This window comes from Chlamydotis macqueenii, chromosome 3, assembly GCF_036417535.1.
Source record: "Chlamydotis macqueenii isolate bChlMac1 chromosome 3, bChlMac1.mat, whole genome shotgun sequence".
NCBI lineage: Eukaryota > Metazoa > Chordata > Aves > Otidiformes > Otididae > Chlamydotis > Chlamydotis macqueenii.
In genome coordinates this window covers 93,078,967-93,098,189 of record NC_141558.1, presented here as the reverse complement: position 1 = coordinate 93,098,189, position 19,223 = coordinate 93,078,967, and the positions used below count along the sequence as shown (strand labels likewise).

Sequence of the window (19,223 nt, the reverse complement as noted above, 5' to 3'; positions counted from 1 at the left end):
ACAAATAGGCCTGCCACAGGGAAGGGTATATTAATTAATAGTGAAACAAGAACAGATTGTTAAGGTCCCACCCTTTTGTTAGGCTAGAACATACCTGGCATGCTGATGGATGACTGTGATTGAGGTCCCACTGGGAAGATACTATGTCAACAGACTTTTCAGCCATATTAAGCAAATTCATCCAGCCTTGGAAAAGAGACAAATGGGATGGTGCACTGTCTGAATAGTTGATCCCTTCAGGAATATTTTCCACAAGAGCAACCCTGAGAATAGATAAGGAAAAAATAACCACTTAACAAAAGCACTTCTATTTATTAACAAGTTCCAAATTGTAAAGAATGCCAGGTTTTGGGCCTGTAATTCAACATCTGCTCCCAGAGGCTCTCAGCAGCGTGCCACCCCACAACTCAGTTTGAAGTTGCTGACTGTCATGCTCTGCACTTCCCAAAACAATAAACCATGGAAATGGCCTACTGTTAATGCAGCAAAGCCAATTAAGCTTTTGAAGCTCTGCAAAATTAGTTTAAACATGGAAAATGTTACTACTTATAACACAGTAAGTGGGAGAATCGGTCCTTAAGGTGAGGACGGGAAGAATGAAACAATCTCTTCTTGCTTTGCCGTTCTCATCTTTGTATTTAATTTATTCTCTCTAAGCAATGTGGCAAGATGTATGCTCTCTGGCATTCTCTTAGGTCTGCTTTTACAGTTGACATTTTGTTCCATTGTAGTCTCTATATATGAATTCTCCCTTTCCAACTGCCCTAAGCTACCTAATTTTTCTGCTTTTGTTTACCTGTGTAACTGGGATCTAGTGGTTAAGAAAAGAAGAATAATGCCCTTTAAATTTCCTGTTCTTTTTGGAAGGCTCCTTCATCTGTCTGTATTATTCAAAATGTTTGCAGATAACATTACATACATTCACATGGATCCAAGAAGCTAAACAAACATTGTAATAAACTGACAGTTCAAAATATGCTCCTCTGCATCAGGGAAATGATGTGTTTCATTCAGCATACTGCCTCACTGCTAGATTTCCTTAAATTACAGGAGATACAGCTCCTCTCTACACTCAGTAGAGGAATCTTAAAAATAAATGCAAGTCAAACAAGTTTCCCAATTCTGTCTTCAGGTGAACAGACAAAATTTTCAACTTATCCAAGTGGCATTTCTATAAGCGCTCCCAACATCTGCCACTTTTACTGTGAATCATAAAAAGCAGATTCAGGAAAGCTGTAGTAGGGAGTTGGAGAATACTCCTTTTCATTGTATCCAAGTATATTAAGTATTTCTATACTGTTTCTGAATTTATTAATAGCACTAATTATCAACTCCAGCAATATGAATAGAATTTGTAAACTTTTCAAAAGTAAATCATTAATACAGATCTCACACGTAAATGAGAAATGTACACTTTTTGACTGTTAGAAAAACAAGTTAGTTCTGTATCTTCTCTTAATTCAGTTCATCCTACAGGGTCACATGGAAACTTTTACAGCTATTTCAGAATATCAAGCATGTTTGCAAAGTGAACCCATTAAAAGACTGAAGATTAGTACTCTTATTTAACAGTGTAAAGAAAACTCAGCAAGGTTTGTGATAACGTAAACCTGTGGTGATGGTCACATTCTTACTCTCCCAGCCTGGCAAACCACTCCCGCAAAACCAGAACAGGCACAGCTCCTCCTGTCATTCAACATTCCAATATGTTCTCTTATTCCCTAAAAATCTGTCAAGCATACATATCCCTAAGCTACAATTACTGATGACGTTCTCCACAACATAATTTGAACACACTATTCTGTTGATTAACATTAAACTTAACTGCATTACAGTAACAGAGTTGTAACACCACTAAATTGACTGTAAAAGGTTAAAAACACAACTTGATTTTTCAATGTCCTCAAAGTACTTCATTCTAAAACATTCTACCTACCTTGTTTTCAAACTTTTCAAAATAACTAGTGCCCTAAAAATGTAGTGCCCTTATTAGTCTACTAGCAATGGCATACTTTAAAAAAGAAACTATTTCACTCTAACACTCTGGGTTTTAGGCTTATTTCTGCTGCATCTAATCCTGTTACAGAACATCATAAAACTTTTGTTAGATCCCTTGAAAGCTTGGTTAATTCTTTTTCAGTAGTTAACATTATTAATCATACTGGGGCTCTTAGCAATGTCCATGTTCCCAGAGCTGTTCTATAGTGAGCTGTAGGATGGCCACCTTCAAAGAGCAAGAAATCAAAGCATAGAAGGTAAAGTGATTGTACAAGTACGTAAAACCCTGCTCAACAATCCAGTGGCAAAGATGAGAAATGAATCCGTGTCTTTCTGGCCTCTTCCATCCCCTACCCAATCACATGTAGATACAGGAGAGTTATTTTGAATGTTCTCCAAACACATTCTTCATATATCAAATGATTATTCAAAAATAATCTATCAAATGTCGTTCTGATTTAGCTAGAATTTAAAACTGCGTACCACTCCCTTAACACAAGATGTGACCAAAATTTTTCAACATTAGAATATTGCCTGACATATACAGTATTTTCTGGTTGAACCTATGCAAATGAATACAGAGAAGCCCACAAAATAACTGACAGGATTGAATCCGTCATGAATTCCAGTGGCTTCTTGTGGTGTTTCCCATGGGCTGTACTGAACTCCTGTTTCACTGGAATGCATTACCTTAACTTCCATTCTTTCTATCTGTCTTTGCCGAGTTGAAAGCTGCACAGAAGGTAAGACTGTCATGGAGTCAGTGGAGATCGTGAGTCAGTGAGATCTGGAGGATCATGTAGCTCAATCCCCCCTTATCAAAGCAGGGGAAATGACAGCAGGATGCTCAGGACATTGTCCAGTCAGATTTTTAATAGCTCAAATACCTCCAAGTCCAAGAAGCTTAACATGTTATATCTGAGATTAGGGTCCTGATCCAGTCAAACATACATATGCTTATTTCTGATGCATTGACTTCACATTATTCTGGTCCGAAGTAGGGGAAAATCCTATATCAATATATTATAAACCTGGATTCCAGAAGTCACTGGAAGCTATACCTTAATGTGTAATGCAGGAAAAGCTGTGGATGTGAGTCATTGCTCTATAGATACATTGGTGTCGTGGTTTTGTTAGTGAGGGGGGGCCTAAGGTGGGAGGGGTGGAGGGAGGTTATCTTGTTCTCTGTCTCATTATCCTGCTGTTTGTAGTAATAAATGAATAGTTTTCCCCAAGTCGAGTCTGTTTTGCCCATGACGGTAACTTTAAGGATTTCTCCCTGTCCTTATCTCAAACCTCGAGCCGTTTTTTTCCTTATATTTTCTCTCCCTGTTCTCTCGGAGGGTGGGGGAGTGAGAGAGAGACTGCATAGTCTGGTCCTGATCAGGGCTGAACTACGACAACTGGGGTACAGACATCATTAAGATATGCAAAAAGGTGGGCTCTTCCTCCTATTCCACAGGTTAAAACCATTTACTTATTCATAAAAAGTAGCAAGAAAAATTTACTGGGCAAAATTATACGCATCTCCCTCTTAAAATGGCCCTTGTCATGGACAAGGTGCCTCTTGGTAAGGAAGTTTGTCCTGACTGTTGAGCTGAACTTGCTCTTTACTAGGAGATCAACTCCCAACTTTTCAATCTGCATACCATTCAGCAGGCTACAGCACTAGCACTAAATAAGGCATGTGACTACACAGCTCCTGCCATTTTAGAATTTGGGTTTGATTATGTAATAGAAGCCAAATGCATTCCAGTTCGCAAAAGCATTATTCAGAACAGATATTATCTGTTAATATATTTCCCAGTCCCTTGTTTAACCAAATAGTAAGTACTTCATGTTCTTTAGCAGACAGACATTTAATCTAGCTAGGGCACTAGTTAAAATGCTGTTTTCAGAGTTTAGACTTCCCTTTAATAATGAACTGATTCTGCCAAAAACCTTCAATATATTACCCTACCCACTCAAAAACTCAACAACAAGCTCAGAAGTTAAAAAAAAGTCAACCACCAAGTTTCTGAACTAAATAATTTTGCCTTCATAATTTTTCCTTTTCCTTTTCCTTTGGCAAAATAGTAAAGTTCCAGTGCATAGTCAAGAAGAGTTTTGTTAACTCTTCTGTGCAAATGTTTGAGTTTGCAAGCCCCAATTCCAGCAATAAAAGCTAAATTTAGCTCTCATTTTTGTTCCAATATGACCCACAAAGAGGTTTATAAAATATAATATAACAAAAACTTCCAGGAGAGAAGGTCATTCACAGACCTTGAGGAAGATCAGACATGGTGACATAATCTATTCTGCAAAAATGGCATATTAACAAAGCAAAACAGAACAAACGTAACATGGTGATTAAAGCAGACTTTTCCTATGCTCAAAAGCATTAGCAGGTAACCTTACACCTGTTGGATGAGATGTCCTTCCCTTCTCTGATTTCCTGGTGCTCTCACTACTATATCTGATTAATGCCAACAGAGGCTAGCTTTTTCAGTGATATAGCCGAATATTCTCAAATCTACCTCACATAGACTGAGAAACCTGAAAGTAATGTTACACAATTTTTGTGAAGTTATAGAGAGAGACAAGGGTCAGAGCTGAGATTCAAGCTCCTCTAAGCTAACAGAAATGTAGTAAGAGGTATTTAACGCCTACCAAAGAACAGACCTTGACCTCAATAATAAGACTCTTCTGAGCTCAACTACATGAGTGGCATTTAATAATTTCAGGCAAATTCTGTCCCAGACTAAAGATTCTTCTTCATCTTCAACAGTTCTTTGGTCTGAAAGCGAGAAGATTTGTTTCTGATCTCACACCAATTTTTTTTTTCCTCTGAAGGAAACAGAAATACTCTTAATTTAGCATCTAGGCTAATTACAGTAGAAAGAGGGCTAGGGCAGTGAAAATGGGCAGATCCTATATGTCTGTCCCTTGAATAAACTTAGGGTTATTGGCAAAAATTTATAGCTCTGTCTGTTGAAAAGTTTAGCTGTAATGATTACATAAGTATAAAAAGAAAGTCCTTTTGACAGTTCAAACTTCACAACACATTAAATTGATAGGCTGTAGAACATTATTCACTCCAGTTTGTCCCAATCCGGAGTCATACACTAAAGAAAATCCAGGTCACGTGCACTTGAGAGTCTCTACATCTGAATTTCCTCACCATTAAAGGCAAGAAATGTGGTAAGAAAACACTACTATGATTTGTATGAGACAAAGAAATGGAAGAAAAGCTACAGCTATCTGTCATAGAGCTGCTATATTTCAGACAAAGGAGAGGAATAGAGGGGGGAAATAGATGGGAAAATAGAGGGGGAACAGCGGGGGGAACAGAGGAAAGAATTTTAAAAAGGACTAGGAAAAGTGCGTAAGTCCTGCCCCTACACCAAGGTCCTAGTTAAAGATACCCTCTTGTGACCTCTCTCTCTCTTTTAATCCAGAAGCCCTGGAACCACCAACCCCTGCCCTGAAGGACCACAGCTCCTCACAGAGTTCCAGCTCCTCCTTTGTTATAAAACCAGAGTCGTGATACCCATTCAAAACCTACCATCTTTCTCAGATCAGTGCTTTCAATTGAGGGTTTCACCACGTCACCTTCAAGATCTCCACTTTCTTCTACATCATATCCCTCCTACCACTGTTCTCTCTCAGATCTACTCATTAGCTGTTGTGCTGGCCAAGACCATCTTCTCTTTGGTTCTTCAACAGAACCACAGCTTGAGCTCTTGTTTCTGAAAGGGATTAAGAAATATCCTTCTAGACAGGGTATAATTACTATTTAAAAAACATGCAGAACAAACTCTCTTTTCTGGGTTCAGAGAACGGGTGTCCTAAAAAAAAGAGAAAGCATGGTACAACTTATCAATATATTTGGATATTCCCCTTACAGTCAGTGGTAAGGATTTGGAAGATCAAGCCCTAAAATTTTACTTGAGATCAGACTCCAAAGCCTTAAAGCATGCAGTATATTTGGATAATTACATGATATACCCAGTAAAGAAAAACTAAACTATGCACTTAATTCTTCCAGTATAAATTAAATAATCCGCTAGCTATGACATACTTGTGCTGTTGATTTAAATTTTAAGTAAAATGTTTGACCCATTGAAGTAAACTCACAACAGAACACAATGGCTAAAAGTGAAATTGAGAGCAGATAAGATTGAATGTAAAATTGACTGTGAAGTCAGACTAAGTACTCAAAAGCACCTGGATCATTAGCATCTAACTGAGAATATCACAAGCTCTATAACAGACCTCTAACACTGACAATCTCAACTGGTGAGGCACGTGTATGTGCATCTGTACACGTGCATGCGGCTGAGCATATGCACACTACAAAAGCTCTTTGCTGACATTTGCTTGTCTGCTTTTTGAATTTCATTCATGAAGACTTTGATCTGCAGAGACAAAAATCTTGGGATGCTGAATACCTGGTTTAAGACTATGCTTCGAATTAGATCTGCAGTGAATGCAGATATGTTCAGATTTATGCTACTAAATATATTTTTCTGCAGACATGCAGCATTGAGCTCCAGGTACAGAGCTTTATCTGAACATTTCCCAGTATTTGATAGAGCAGACTACTGTGATGTTTAAATTGAAAAGCTGCTCTGAGTTCCTCCCTGACAAACACGTATTTTCAACATATTCCATGCACTCAATGATAAAACACTGCAATGAGCACATTAAACACTTATTATTTCAAGAAATCAAATTTTGCTGGAATTTTAGAGAGACGGTGCCAGTCTCTGTTTTGAAGGAAGATTCTTCATCTCTTGATTGTCTTTATATTGAGAAGCTGGCTGGATATCATTCTAGGAGATAATGCTCAGTCACAAGATACGAGAGTAAAAAGGTAAAAACCTGTTGTATAGGAGGTCCAACTACACGGTCTTAAAGCAGATTTCCTAACTTCCCTGTCCCTGGAGATGTGAATTGTAGCCTAGTGGGATAAAAGAGGAATGCTTGAACAGGGTTGATGGTGTGCCTGTAAAAGGGACTACTAGACTGTCACATTGGAGCATATAATGGCTACAGGGTGCAGCAAAGAAGTGTTCCTTCTAGCGGTGCTGTCTCAAGGCAAGGAGGCACCTACTGGTCCTGGGCTCCTGCGCTTCACCACAGCAGTGACTCAGTAACTCCTCAGTCATGATGATCACTTGGGCCGGTGTGGCAGTCACCAGGGCACCGTGACACAAGAAAGGGCCACAGCATTTTACATTACAAATGCAAGACATGCGAATAATTTGCTAAGTAATGTTTGACAGATCTCCTAACCAGTGGTCTAAATTCTGTGAATATCATCTGTGACTGGATTCAGAAGACACAGGTCCCTTCAGCCTACTGAGTAGCCTGATCCTATTTAACATGCAGCTGCAGGAGATCGATGCAGCACAAGAGTGGGAATAAACATCCCTGACAACTTCAAGTGTTCACTGAACTCCATCCTTAACCACTCCAGCTAATGCCTAAAATTAGAAGTTGCCTTTCAGCTTTCCCCTTCTATGGCTCTCTCTTCTTTGCACTTAGTCTCCTTTCAATTTTTCTTATCAGTTCACAGAAGCAATTCAAGTATTCTAACTATATAGCAACACATATTTTAACTCCTCACAACTTAGGCCTTTTTATATTTTCCATAATCAACTTGGAGATCACTTTGTTATTGCTATTCCCACGTAATTGCTTTTGTGCCCACTCATCACAATGTCTACAAGCCAAATACAGCATGCACACATGCACAATGCATCCATCAAGCTTGGCAGATTTTACATGCCAGAATCTTGGTTGGTACAATGTGAAAAAATAAGAATTTCAGTCAGCAGTTATGTCACTGGAACAATATTGGGCTTTACCAGTTGAAGATTAGACTTAATTCTCTAGGCCTACAGAATAACTAACTAGAAGCACTCCAGGAATACCTCTTCTCTTTGGACTCTTTTCTAACTGTTACGTTAGAAAAGATTATTCCCTCCCTCTCATACTACCATCTTCAGAAAGAATGTAACAACAATAAAATCCTATTGTTTCAACTTCCCTTAAGTGATGAGCAACACAATATTTGTGTTGTAACGTACCATAGATACATAAGTTTCAAACGACGGACTCGCTATACAAAAACACAAGTCATCTAAGGTTTAAACCTGTGAATAATTTCTAATTAAATGTATTTTAAGTGATAAAATGAAATTTACACCGTTGTGTTTCAGCTGGAACTTTCAGTTCTGAAAGGCAAAACTGCATCCAAAGGCAAAGATTTGACCAGATGTTTTACAATGTCACTTCAGCCTACTGGGGACAATATTTCCCCTGTGCCAAAGCAAGTCTCAATCTGACTTAGAAATCCAATTTAGCCTGCCACGACCATTTTAATACTGGAACTAAAATATCAGTCATAAAGTATCAAATTAAAATGGAGCACCAACATGGGGAGGAAAGAAAAACACAAGAAAGAATAAATAGCAAACATTAAGGATCTTCTTTTTTTTTTTGTACTGACATGACTGATATTTGCCTCAGTTCAAAAAAACATGTAAATAAAGTGCAACTTAGCATTGACTCTTTAAGTAATTTATTGATTTTCTTTAGGATCTCTGACATGCTTGCCTTGACACTGGCGTTTTCTTAAATCATGCAGGTCAGTCCAGCTCAATACTGATCTTTTCCTTCCACCATTACATATCCAGGCTCATACCAAAATAATCTTTATCAACTGCCCCTTGCTTCATAAACAGGATGCGGAAATGAAGGTTGTTGATTCCATTGTATAAAACTATTTAGCATCATTAAGACTCAATAACAAATCCCTCAGAAAAGGAGAAAAAAAAATAGAATGCAATTGAATGCTACAGACAAAATACGTGTAAAGACTCTTTTGCAATAAAAATAATGTGCCGTTTTGCTTCAGGTGCTTTGCTTTAGATTTCTAGCTCTGTTACATTAAGTCTGAACCATAACATTAGCACACCTGTCAAAAAATACAGAGACATATTAATTTCTAAAAGTTAACTGGTTGATAAAGTCCAGTCATAAGTAAGCAAAATAAAGGTGAGAAGTAGCCATCACTAACAAGTATCACCAGCTGAGACCCTGAAATGGCTCTCTACCAGGTAGAATTAACATCATACCAATGCAGTGAACCAAAGAAATCTTTAATTTACTGAATTTACTTTAATTGACTGTTAATTTTCTGAACAGATAGGATATCCACTGCTGGTGTTTCACGTGGGGGCCAGCGACACAGCTGGCAGCGGTCTAAAAAACATCAAAAGGGATTTCAGGGCTCTGGGTTCAACAGTCAAAGGCTCTGGGGCGCAGGTGGTCTTCTCGTCAATCCTCCCGGTCGAAGGGCAGGAACCTGAAAGGGCCAGACGTATCTGGCAGGTTAACTCGTGGCTCAGGGAGTGGTGCTACAGCCAGGGCTTTGGGTATCTAGATCACGGGGCGTGCTTTGAGAAGCCTGGGCTGCTAGAGCCGGATGGCGTGCACCTAACCAAGAGGGGGAAGAGTGTGCTTGGACAAAGACTTGCCAGGCTCGTCCGGAGGGCTTTAAACTAGTGTTACTGGGGGAGGGGGAGCACAGTTCAGCCCACTGCTGTCAGCATGGCGCCAGTGCCAACACCGAGGGTCCAGAAGCCGAGGAAGGATCACAGATAAGTGCAAATAAACCTAAACTGCAGTCCAATAGCTCACCTGTCGCTCCAGCCAGCAAGTCGGCTTTGTCGGGGGCACAGCTGAAGTGTCTCTATAGCAATGCACGCAGCATGGGGAATAAACAGGAAGAGCTGGAGATGCTTGCACACGAGCAGGGCTACGACCTCATTGGCATCACGGAGATGTGGTGGGATGACTCTTACAACTGGAGCGTCAACATGGAGGGGTACAGGCTTTTTAGAAAAGACAGGAAGGGGAGACGAGGAGGGGGTGTCGCTCTCTACGTCAGCAACCGGCTGGAGTGTGTGGAGCTCCGCCTGGGGATGGAGGAGGAGCTGACAGAGAGCTTATGGGTCAAGATTAGAGGACGGGGACGGACAGGGGACGTTACAGTGGGGGTCTGTTACAGGCCGCCTGGCCAGGAGGACAGAGCAGATGAAGTGCTCCATAGGCAGATAGGAGCAGCCTCACGGTCACAGGCCCTGATCCTCATGGGGGACTTCAACCACCCTGACATCTGTTGGAGAGACAACACGGCAGGGCACAGGCAGTCCAGGAGGTTCCTGGAATGCGTGGATGACAACTTCCTCCTGCAGGCGATAGAGGAGCTGACAAGGAGGGGTGCCATGCTCGACCCTGTGCTCACCAACAGGGAGGGGCTGGTGGGGGATGTGAAACTAAAGGACAGCCTTGGCTGCAGCGACCATGACATGGTGGAGTTCAAGATCCACGGGGCAGCAAGGAAAATACACGGCAAGCTCTCTGCCCTAGACTTCAGGAAGGCGGACTTCGGCCTCTTCAGGGACCTGATGGGCCAAGTGCCATGGGAGGCGGCCCTGGAGGGAAGAGGGGCCCAGGAAAGTTGGTCCATATTCAAGGAGCACCTCCTCCAAGCTCAGCAAAGGTGCATCCCGATGAAAAACAAGTCGGGCAAAAAGGCCAGGAGGCCGACGTGGATGAGCAAGGAGCTCCTGGACCAACTGAAAGTGAAAAAGGAAGCCTATAGAGGGTGGAAGTGGGGACAGGTAGCCTGGGAGGACTACAGAGAGGCTGCGCGAGGGGCCAGGGATAAGGTAAGGAAGGCCAAAGCCCTGGCAGAACTGAATCTGGCCAGGGATATAAAATACAACGAGAAGAGCTTTTATAGGTACGTAGGGGACAAAAGAAAGTCCAGGGAAAATGTAGGCCCCCTCCAGAAGGGAACTGGTGTCCTGGTTACCCAGGACATGGAGAAGGCTGAGGTTCTCAATGACTTTTTTGCCTCAGTCTTCACTGACAAGAGTTCCTGTCCCACCGCCCAAGCTGTAGAAGGTGCAAGCAGGGACTGCAAGAATGAAGAACTGCCCACTGTACTCGAAGAGCAGGTTCGGGATCATCTGAGGAACCTGAAGGTGCACAAGTCCATGAGTCCTGATGAGATCCATCCGCGGGTCTGAGGGAACTGGCGGATGAAGTTGCCAAGCCACTGGCCATTGTATTTGAGAAGTCGTGGCGGTCTGGTGAGGTCCCCAGTGACTGGAAGAGAGGGAACATAACCCCCATTTTTAAAAAGGGGAACAAGGAAGACCCAGGTAACTACAGGCCGGTCAGCCTCACCTCTGTGCCTGGCAAGGTCATGGAGCAGATTCTCCTGGAAACCATGCTAAGGCACATGGAGAGCAAGGACGTGGTTGGTGACAGCCAACATGGCTTCACCAAGGGCAGATCGTGCCTGACCAATTTGTTGGCCTTCTATGATGGGGTGACAGCATCGGTGGACAAGGGACGAGCAACTGACATCATCTACCCGGACTTGTGCAAAGCTTTTGACACTGTCCCGCACGACATCCTTCTCTCTAAACTAGAGAGACATGGGTTTGATGGACGGACCACTCGGTGGATAAGGAGTTGGCTGGATGGCTGCACTCAGAGAGTGGTGGTCAACGGCTCAATGTCCATGTGGAGACTGGTCACGAGTGGCGTCCCTCAGGGGTCCATGCTGGGCCTGGCCCTGTTCAACATATTTGTCGGCAACATGGACAGTGGGATAGAGTGTACCCTCAGCAAGTTCGCCGACGACACCAAGTTGTGTGCTGCCGTCGACACGCTGGAAGGGAGGGATGCCATCCAGAGGGACCTTAACAGGCTGGAGAGGTGGGCCCGTGCCAACCTCATGAAGTTCAACCAGGCCAAGTGCAAGGTCCTGCACCTGGGTCATGGCAATCCCAGGCACAAATACAGGCTGGGCGGAGAATGGATTGAGAGCAGCCCTGAGGAGAAGGACTTGGGAGTGCTGGTGGATGAGAAGCTTAACATGAGCAGGCAATGCGCCCTTGCGGCCCAGAAGGCCAACCACATCCTGGGCTGCATCAAGAGAAGTGTGGCCAGCAGGTCGAGGGAGGTGATTCTGTCCTTCTACTCTGCCCTGGTGAGACCCCACCTGGAGTACTGTGTCCAGTTCTGGAGCCCCCAACATAAGAAGGACATGGACCAGTTGGAGAAGGTCCAGAGGAGGGCCACAAAGATGATAAAAGGGCTGGAGCACCTCTCTTATGAGGACAGGCTGAGAGAGTTGGGGCTGTTCAGCCTGCAGAAGAGGAGGCTCCGGGGAGACCTGATAGCGGTCTTCCAGTACCTCAAGGGGGCCTACAAGAAAGATGGGGAGAGGCTGTTTAGTGGGGCCTGTTGCGATAGGACGAGAGGTAATGGTTTTAAAATAGAGGGGGGTAGATTTAGATTAGAAATTAGGAAAAAATTTTTTACAATGAGAGTTATAGAGCACTGCATCAGGTTGCCCAGAACGGTGGTGGAGGCCCCATCTCTGGAAACGTTCAAGGCCAGGCTGGAGGAGGCTCTGAGCAACCTGCCCTAGTCAGGGATGTCCCTGCTCCTTGCAGGGGGGTTGGACTAGATGACCTTTGAAGGTCCCTTCCAACCCTAACCATTCTATGATTCTATGATGTGGAGTTTGATCCTCTAGACTTCAATCCAACATTTCTCAGCAATCCATCAAAGAAGAAGATATTTCACAGGTCCTAGACATACAAACCTAATTCTTCCAGAATTAAATGTAAACATTGAGTGTAAACAAAATGAAAACATTTTACTGTAATTTCTGCTTCACAATCCTACAATAAAGCCCAGCATAGTCACAATTCCTGATTTCTCAGAACAATTTATCCTTTTTGTTTTTTTTTTAATACCTTCTGCAACCATTTTTATATATACCAGCTAAACAGATAAAATCCTGGTATGTTAGAAAAGATAAATGTTTTATGGAATAATTATAAATATCTCATGGTTTCTGATTTGGACAAGAAGTTTGGCAACACCAGCTAAGGAAAAATACAGTATCAAGCTGAGTGGCCAAAGCCATCAAACTAGAAATTAGTATATCTACATTTAATACAGGCCAGTGAAAAAAACAAAGTAAAAATAAAATTTATATAATAGAGGTCTCGTACTACTCCTAATTTCAATTTTGTATAAGACTGTGGCCCATGATTAGAAAAGAACCCAACTTCATACCAGAAATTAACAGTAGATTAAGCACAGACTTAATTAAGGCTGGTCTAATCAGAAAACCAATACACAATCCAAATGAGAAATCCTATGCTTTTTGGTCCCAACTTTCCCATCTTCTTCCGTGACAATCAGTGCCTTATTCCACAAGAAAAGAATTATTTGCTAGAGGGAAGGGCTGTAATGGTAACACTTACATCTGAGTTTCCAAGAAAGAGAAGGAAGTTTCATTTTAGGAAACACTCAAGTGTCTTATTTAATCATCTAACTTCAAGTGAAATCTTGCAAGAACTGATCAGCACCAGATCATCAATATCTAAATCCAGTCTGCATCAGCAGCTCTTTAAGTCCCTCTATTGTCTAAATAGTAATAAGAACTGAAATGTACCACAACTTTCATACTAACCTAGAAGTTCAGCAGCCAGATAAATATATTTACTACTCAACGTAATGCAAGAATGTGCCTGGATTTTTTTTGATAAGGCCACTAGAGATGTTAAAAAGACATTATTTGAACCAAATCAGCATAGCAGTCATCTGACTCTCCTCATGTTCTGATGGGAGCTGACATTTCAAAATTCACAATCAATACAAAAGGCATCATACTCCACATCTCTAGATTCTTGCAGTTCTTTTCTTGCTGTCAGAACTTTGCTTTGCATCTTTTTTTTTTTAATAGGATAATTCCTATTTTTTTTATTAGAAATAGATTTCTTAAGGTTCAAGTAAATCTTATTTCACTGAAGAGTTGCTTGAAATACTAGAAAATTTTTCTCAAATGAAACACAGAGGCATTTTTATGTCAAAGAAAGCAATGTTATCTCTAGACACTAACCGTCATTCATTTCAGAGTACACTAGCTAAATTTCACATATGAGAAGGCACAAGAATACCGAGGTCAAACGTTGCACAGTGTTCTGCGCATGGCTCTCTTTTCGCACAACAGATATAAGCCTTAGGGATATGTGAGAAATATATTTAATGCACACAGACCAAGAATGGAAATTGCCATCTGTTTCTCATATATTTGGGCTTTCTTTACACACTTCCATTAGGCTATCGTTAGGGTGTCACAAGGCATGACAAGAAGCTCTGAAGTTCGGCTGTAACATGCCTTTATCCTCTTCAAGTCTAAAATATGCTACAAAACATTTCAACACCTTATCATATGTCAGAACAACCTCCTTTTAGATCATGATTTCACAATAATGTTTAAAGACAATGGAGGGAAAACAGCTTGCATTCTGATCTTATTAAAAAAAAATTCATCGATGAAGAAAGATGCCATATCAATATTTGCATATGACTGAATTCTATTTGACGTTACAACAGCAATTCAAGAACTCACATCTGCTCTTCCAAACTTCAGGTAGCATAACAATTTTCTCCCATCAAAGCTTCTCTATGACAACCACAACTTTGCTCTTTCTTTCTCTTATTTCTCATCACTTCCCTCCCTCATTTTTTTTTTTTCCACATGCTCTGTCATTCATTCCAGCTCATTGTGGAGCATTTAGTGATAGGCAACAAAGAGAATTTCTCTCACAGTTACCCTTAGTTTTGATGATGTGTTTTAAGCCATGAAACTTAAACTTTGCTGCCAAGTGCTCAAATTGCATCATTTTGAATGAACTGTTCATTCTGGGGAGACTTTTCTCTCTTACTCTTAAGAAAAGAAATGCTAGGAAGAAGCCAGAGAGTGCAATCAGCACAGTCCTGTTGTGGGGATCATTAGGCTTTCTAAAGACATAGGCTGACTCCTGTAGTTTTTCCTGGGTATGCTCTGCATCAGAAAAGCTTGCTCCAACCACGTGCCATTTTATTTTCCCCACCACCTTTTGCTCTAGTTATTCTCTAATTTGAACTCTTCCATTCCCCTGGCTCCTCCTCTCCTTGCTTCTTCCCTCTTTTGTGTATTATATCCTAGATGGCCTCTTTTGCTTTTGTTTTGCTGCTTCTAGTTAGTCTTCTACTCATTAAATCTCTTCCAAATTACTTAATTGGCAGAAAACGTAGTATTGCTATTAAATCTGCAAGACAATTCTGGGTATTCTGTCCTGTTCCTCCACCATACCTGCTTTGTCTAGGTAGACTGAAAGCTCTTCATTAGTGGACTACTTGTTACTTTAACAGTAGTGACAAACACAGTGGGATCAATTTGTGGTAGATTTCTAGGAATTACTGCATTAGCAGCATGGGCCTCTGAAATTTTCCACTGACAGTATACAATATTCAAGGACAGACTTTTAAGTACTGCTGCCTAAACTGTCATCATTCAAACTCTTTACCTCAGGGGCACAAGGCAAGTCTAATTTGTCTTATGTTTTGGATCAGGTTTTTTTTTGTTTTGCCTTTTTCGTGTGTTTTTGTTTTGTTTTGGTTTGGTTTTTTTTAAAGGTGGTTTTCATGGATATCTTGGCAGCTTGTCGATATCAAGAAGCATAGCAGTAATAACTGAGACTTCTAATTACTATTTCTAATGATATTTCTTTGAAAGTCTGCTACAGCTTACCGTTAGCTGCAATAAATAGAAAAACAGACATACTAATTTAAAAACATGGTTAATCTGTCTACAAGCAGCTTACATGGTAACACAGTAAGCCATGGACAGTGTGTAGGAACTTAAGTAGAAATTCCAAACTGAAATGCAAAAGGTTTCCTGGGTGATCAAGTCCCTGTTTTTGCTACTTCAGGCAATTTTTCATTCTTAAATTATCCAGATGAAGAAAAGATATTAGAACAATGAAAGGTTTTTACCACCACTTGTCATACAGGAATATTTTTTATCTTGCTGCTTTCGTACGCAAAAATCTGTTTCACTTGATACCCTTTTACCTGCTTTATCTTTTTTTCTCAGTAATCCAGGTCCCACCCTGGAATTTCTCTCTCCTGTGATATTTTTATGGACAACAATAATTTCCCTTCTTAGTTTTCACCCTGCACAGCCAAGTGCCTTTAGTGTCTTTTTTATTAAACAGACTCTTCATTCCTAGAACCTCCTCCAACTCAGCATGAGTTCAACCTTCTTGATTACTGATGGCCAGTTACACATAGTATTCCAGATTAAAACTTATCAATGCCTTTCAACATGGCATCAATACCTCCTTAGCACTCCCAGTTACATCTTGCCTGATGTAAATAGTATTGCATCTATCTCTAAGCAATTCTATCGTCTTTTATTACAGTTTCCCTAAGGAATTGCTTCCCTTTAACAGTATAAAGATGGAAAATCTAGCTAAATTACAGTTGGACTACTGCCTAGGAGTGACTAAAATCAAACTGTTAACCTAAATGGTATACACATCCCCATGAGAAACCGAAAGACATATTTAAGATCCATTACAACCTCACAAATTTGAAAAAGCATTTTCTATTCTCAGTCTGATGAAAGGGCATTTTTGGATCACTTATATTTATTTTCTGCCTTCAGATCATATATTTTCTTGTTCAAATTTAATTCTAATGATGTCTGTGGGGAAATGTATCTTTAGGAGGCTCTACAGTCAGCTGTTACTTTATTCACATGTTTAAGTCAGAAAACTGCCTAAATCTGACCTCTGTCATTCTCTGCTTCTGCATGATTGCTGTAATTTGTGAAGTTCAAAGCATAAAAAAGTGTAAAAATACCAAGACTAAAGAAACAGACCAATTAAAAGCCAGATGACTGCTGAAATGCATAACAGATGTAAGAAAAAATCTTTTTACAACTTCTGAAACTGTAAGCAACATGTTCCAATAAAACAGTCGACAGTGGAGGCAGTTTTGTTTCTCTCAAAGCTCCTTCTGAGGATGTTTTATTATTATTTTCAACTAATCCAATGACAGACTAACCACAGAACCTGAACAGTGATAAACTCCATGAAATATGAGAAATGTTGTGAAGTAGAGAGGACAAAAAGAAGGTGAAAATACAGAAAGTCTGCAAAGAGCAATTTTGAGGTGTTAACTCAGTCCCCTGATAAGAAATTGTATCATGATTGCAATCTGCAACAAAAAAAGCTAGAAGAAATTCTACTGAAAGACCCAGAATTAACCCTTAGCAAAGATATTAGAGATTGCCAGAATGAAGAATTGTCTATGTTATACTGAATCCTAGGGAAAGCAGACACCCCTCTGAGAAGCAGACATAAAAAGCTCGCATAACTGTAGGGAAGAACACCACTGCAGAGGGAATAGGGAGCTCCAATTGGCATTCCAGCAAACAAAACAGCATATAGTATCACCAAATAATTCAGGTTAGAAGGTACCCCTGGAGGTCATCTAGTCTAACCTCCTGCTCAAAACAGGTTCGCTTAGATCAAGTTGTTCAGCACTTTGTCTGGTAAAGTGTTGAATATCTCCAAGGAGATGGAGATTACACAATCCTCTCCGGGGGCCTCTTTTGATATTTGGCCACTTTCACAAAGAAGGAAAATAAAAAACCCAGCCCATGTACTTTATTGGAATTTCCTGTGTTGCACGTTGTACCTGTTCCCTCTTGTCCTATCACTATGCACCCTCATGAAGACTCTGGTTCTGTTGTTTCTGTAACCACCCATAAGGTAGTTGTAGACAGCACTAAGATGTCTACATCTTCAGGCTAAACAGTTCTCTCAGCCTCTGCTTGTACTTTGTACACTTGAGTCCCCTAACCATTCTACTGACTGCTCACTAAATCTACTCTAGTGTGTCAGTTTCTTTCTGGTATTGGAGGATCCAAGACTCTATACACTACTCCAAATGTAGTCTCACAGGTGCTGAACAGATGGGAAGAATAATTTATCTTGTCCTGCTGGCTACACTCTTGCTGATAAAGCTCAGCATGCAGTTGCCCTCCTCTGACTCATACTCAAGCTTTTTGTCTAACAAGAACCCCCCATCCTTTTCTCCAAAGCTGCCTTCTAACCACTTGCACAGGGTTATTCCAACCTAGGTGTGAGACTTTCCATTTGCCCACATTGAAATGGTACAGATGATCACAGTTCTCTGAGACCAACAGAACAGCTGGTATTCCACCCAGTTCATGCTCTTCCCTGACAAAATAACAATGACACTAACAAAAGCATGAGCTGAACCAAACAGAAGAAACAACTTCTCAATATTAAAAGTCAAATAGTCTATGTTAATAAAATAGTAAAAAACGCCCTGCCTTAGTACCCAGGCTCCTCCAGTTCTTCAATTGTAGCATCCATTCTTGCTTTTCATCTGCAAATGAATGATTTTTGCAGTTGGCAATATTAAGTAACTTTTCTGTAACTCCAGACCTTAAGATCACCTCGTCTTCTATGACAGTATCCAATTATTTTCCAGAATTACCAGGTTCTTCCTAACATTGACAGTATTTCTCAAACTAGCTTTTGAGCACAAAATACAGTAGTTAAAATATTAAATGGTATTGATCTTGAAATTCACTGATTCTTAAAAAACACTGCTGTACCCTCCCTGTTCGTGATCTTACAGTACCCACTGTTGCTTTCCCTTGTGGCAATTTCCCATCCAAATTGTTTGCTCAGACTGATACAGAGTAGATCCACTGCCTTATCTTATTAAAGTAGTCTGTTACCTTATGACTGGAAGTATATTAGTCTAATACAACCTATCACCTTATCACTGGAAATATATTAGTCTGATACAACCTATCTTTACAAAATTAAGGGCAATTTTTATCCATCTTTCCAACATCTCTGTGGTAAAACATTATATAACACTGAAGTCAAATTTACAGTTTGGGATCTTTTTTTTTTTTTTTAAAGTGGAGTACCTGTTAACTTACAAATACCACCTGGGAAAGCATAAAACTTCAGGCAACCTATCCCAAAGACGTCAGGCTTTCATCCAACAGATTAAAAGAATTTTACTTGACTTAATAATACATTATAATGAGTAAATAAAAAAAAGGCAGTACAGATCAGATGTGGAAAAATCACTTGCTACAGTGAAAGAGATATATGGAAATGATTAATCAAATTATTATAGAAAAAAAACAACTGTAAGACAAGAAATCTAAATACATAAAACCAGAAGTAAAGCTTACTTCAAAGAAACTTCAATAGGAATACCAACTAGTAAAGCAAAAATATCCCCTAATGTACTGC

The 19,223-nt window shown here is 40.5% G+C and overlaps 1 protein-coding gene across 1 annotated transcript in view; it reads right to left on the bottom strand.

Annotated features, from left to right (window-relative positions):
• The window catches only part of PLD5 (phospholipase D family member 5), a 181,071-nt gene that overhangs the window by 68,398 nt on the left and 93,450 nt on the right, over nucleotides 1-19,223 (bottom strand). The window contains exon 3 of the mRNA XM_086745096.1: nucleotides 95-263. Coding sequence (XP_086601222.1) covers nucleotides 95-263 — 169 coding nt within the window. The remainder of the gene's footprint in view (nucleotides 1-94; nucleotides 264-19,223) is intronic.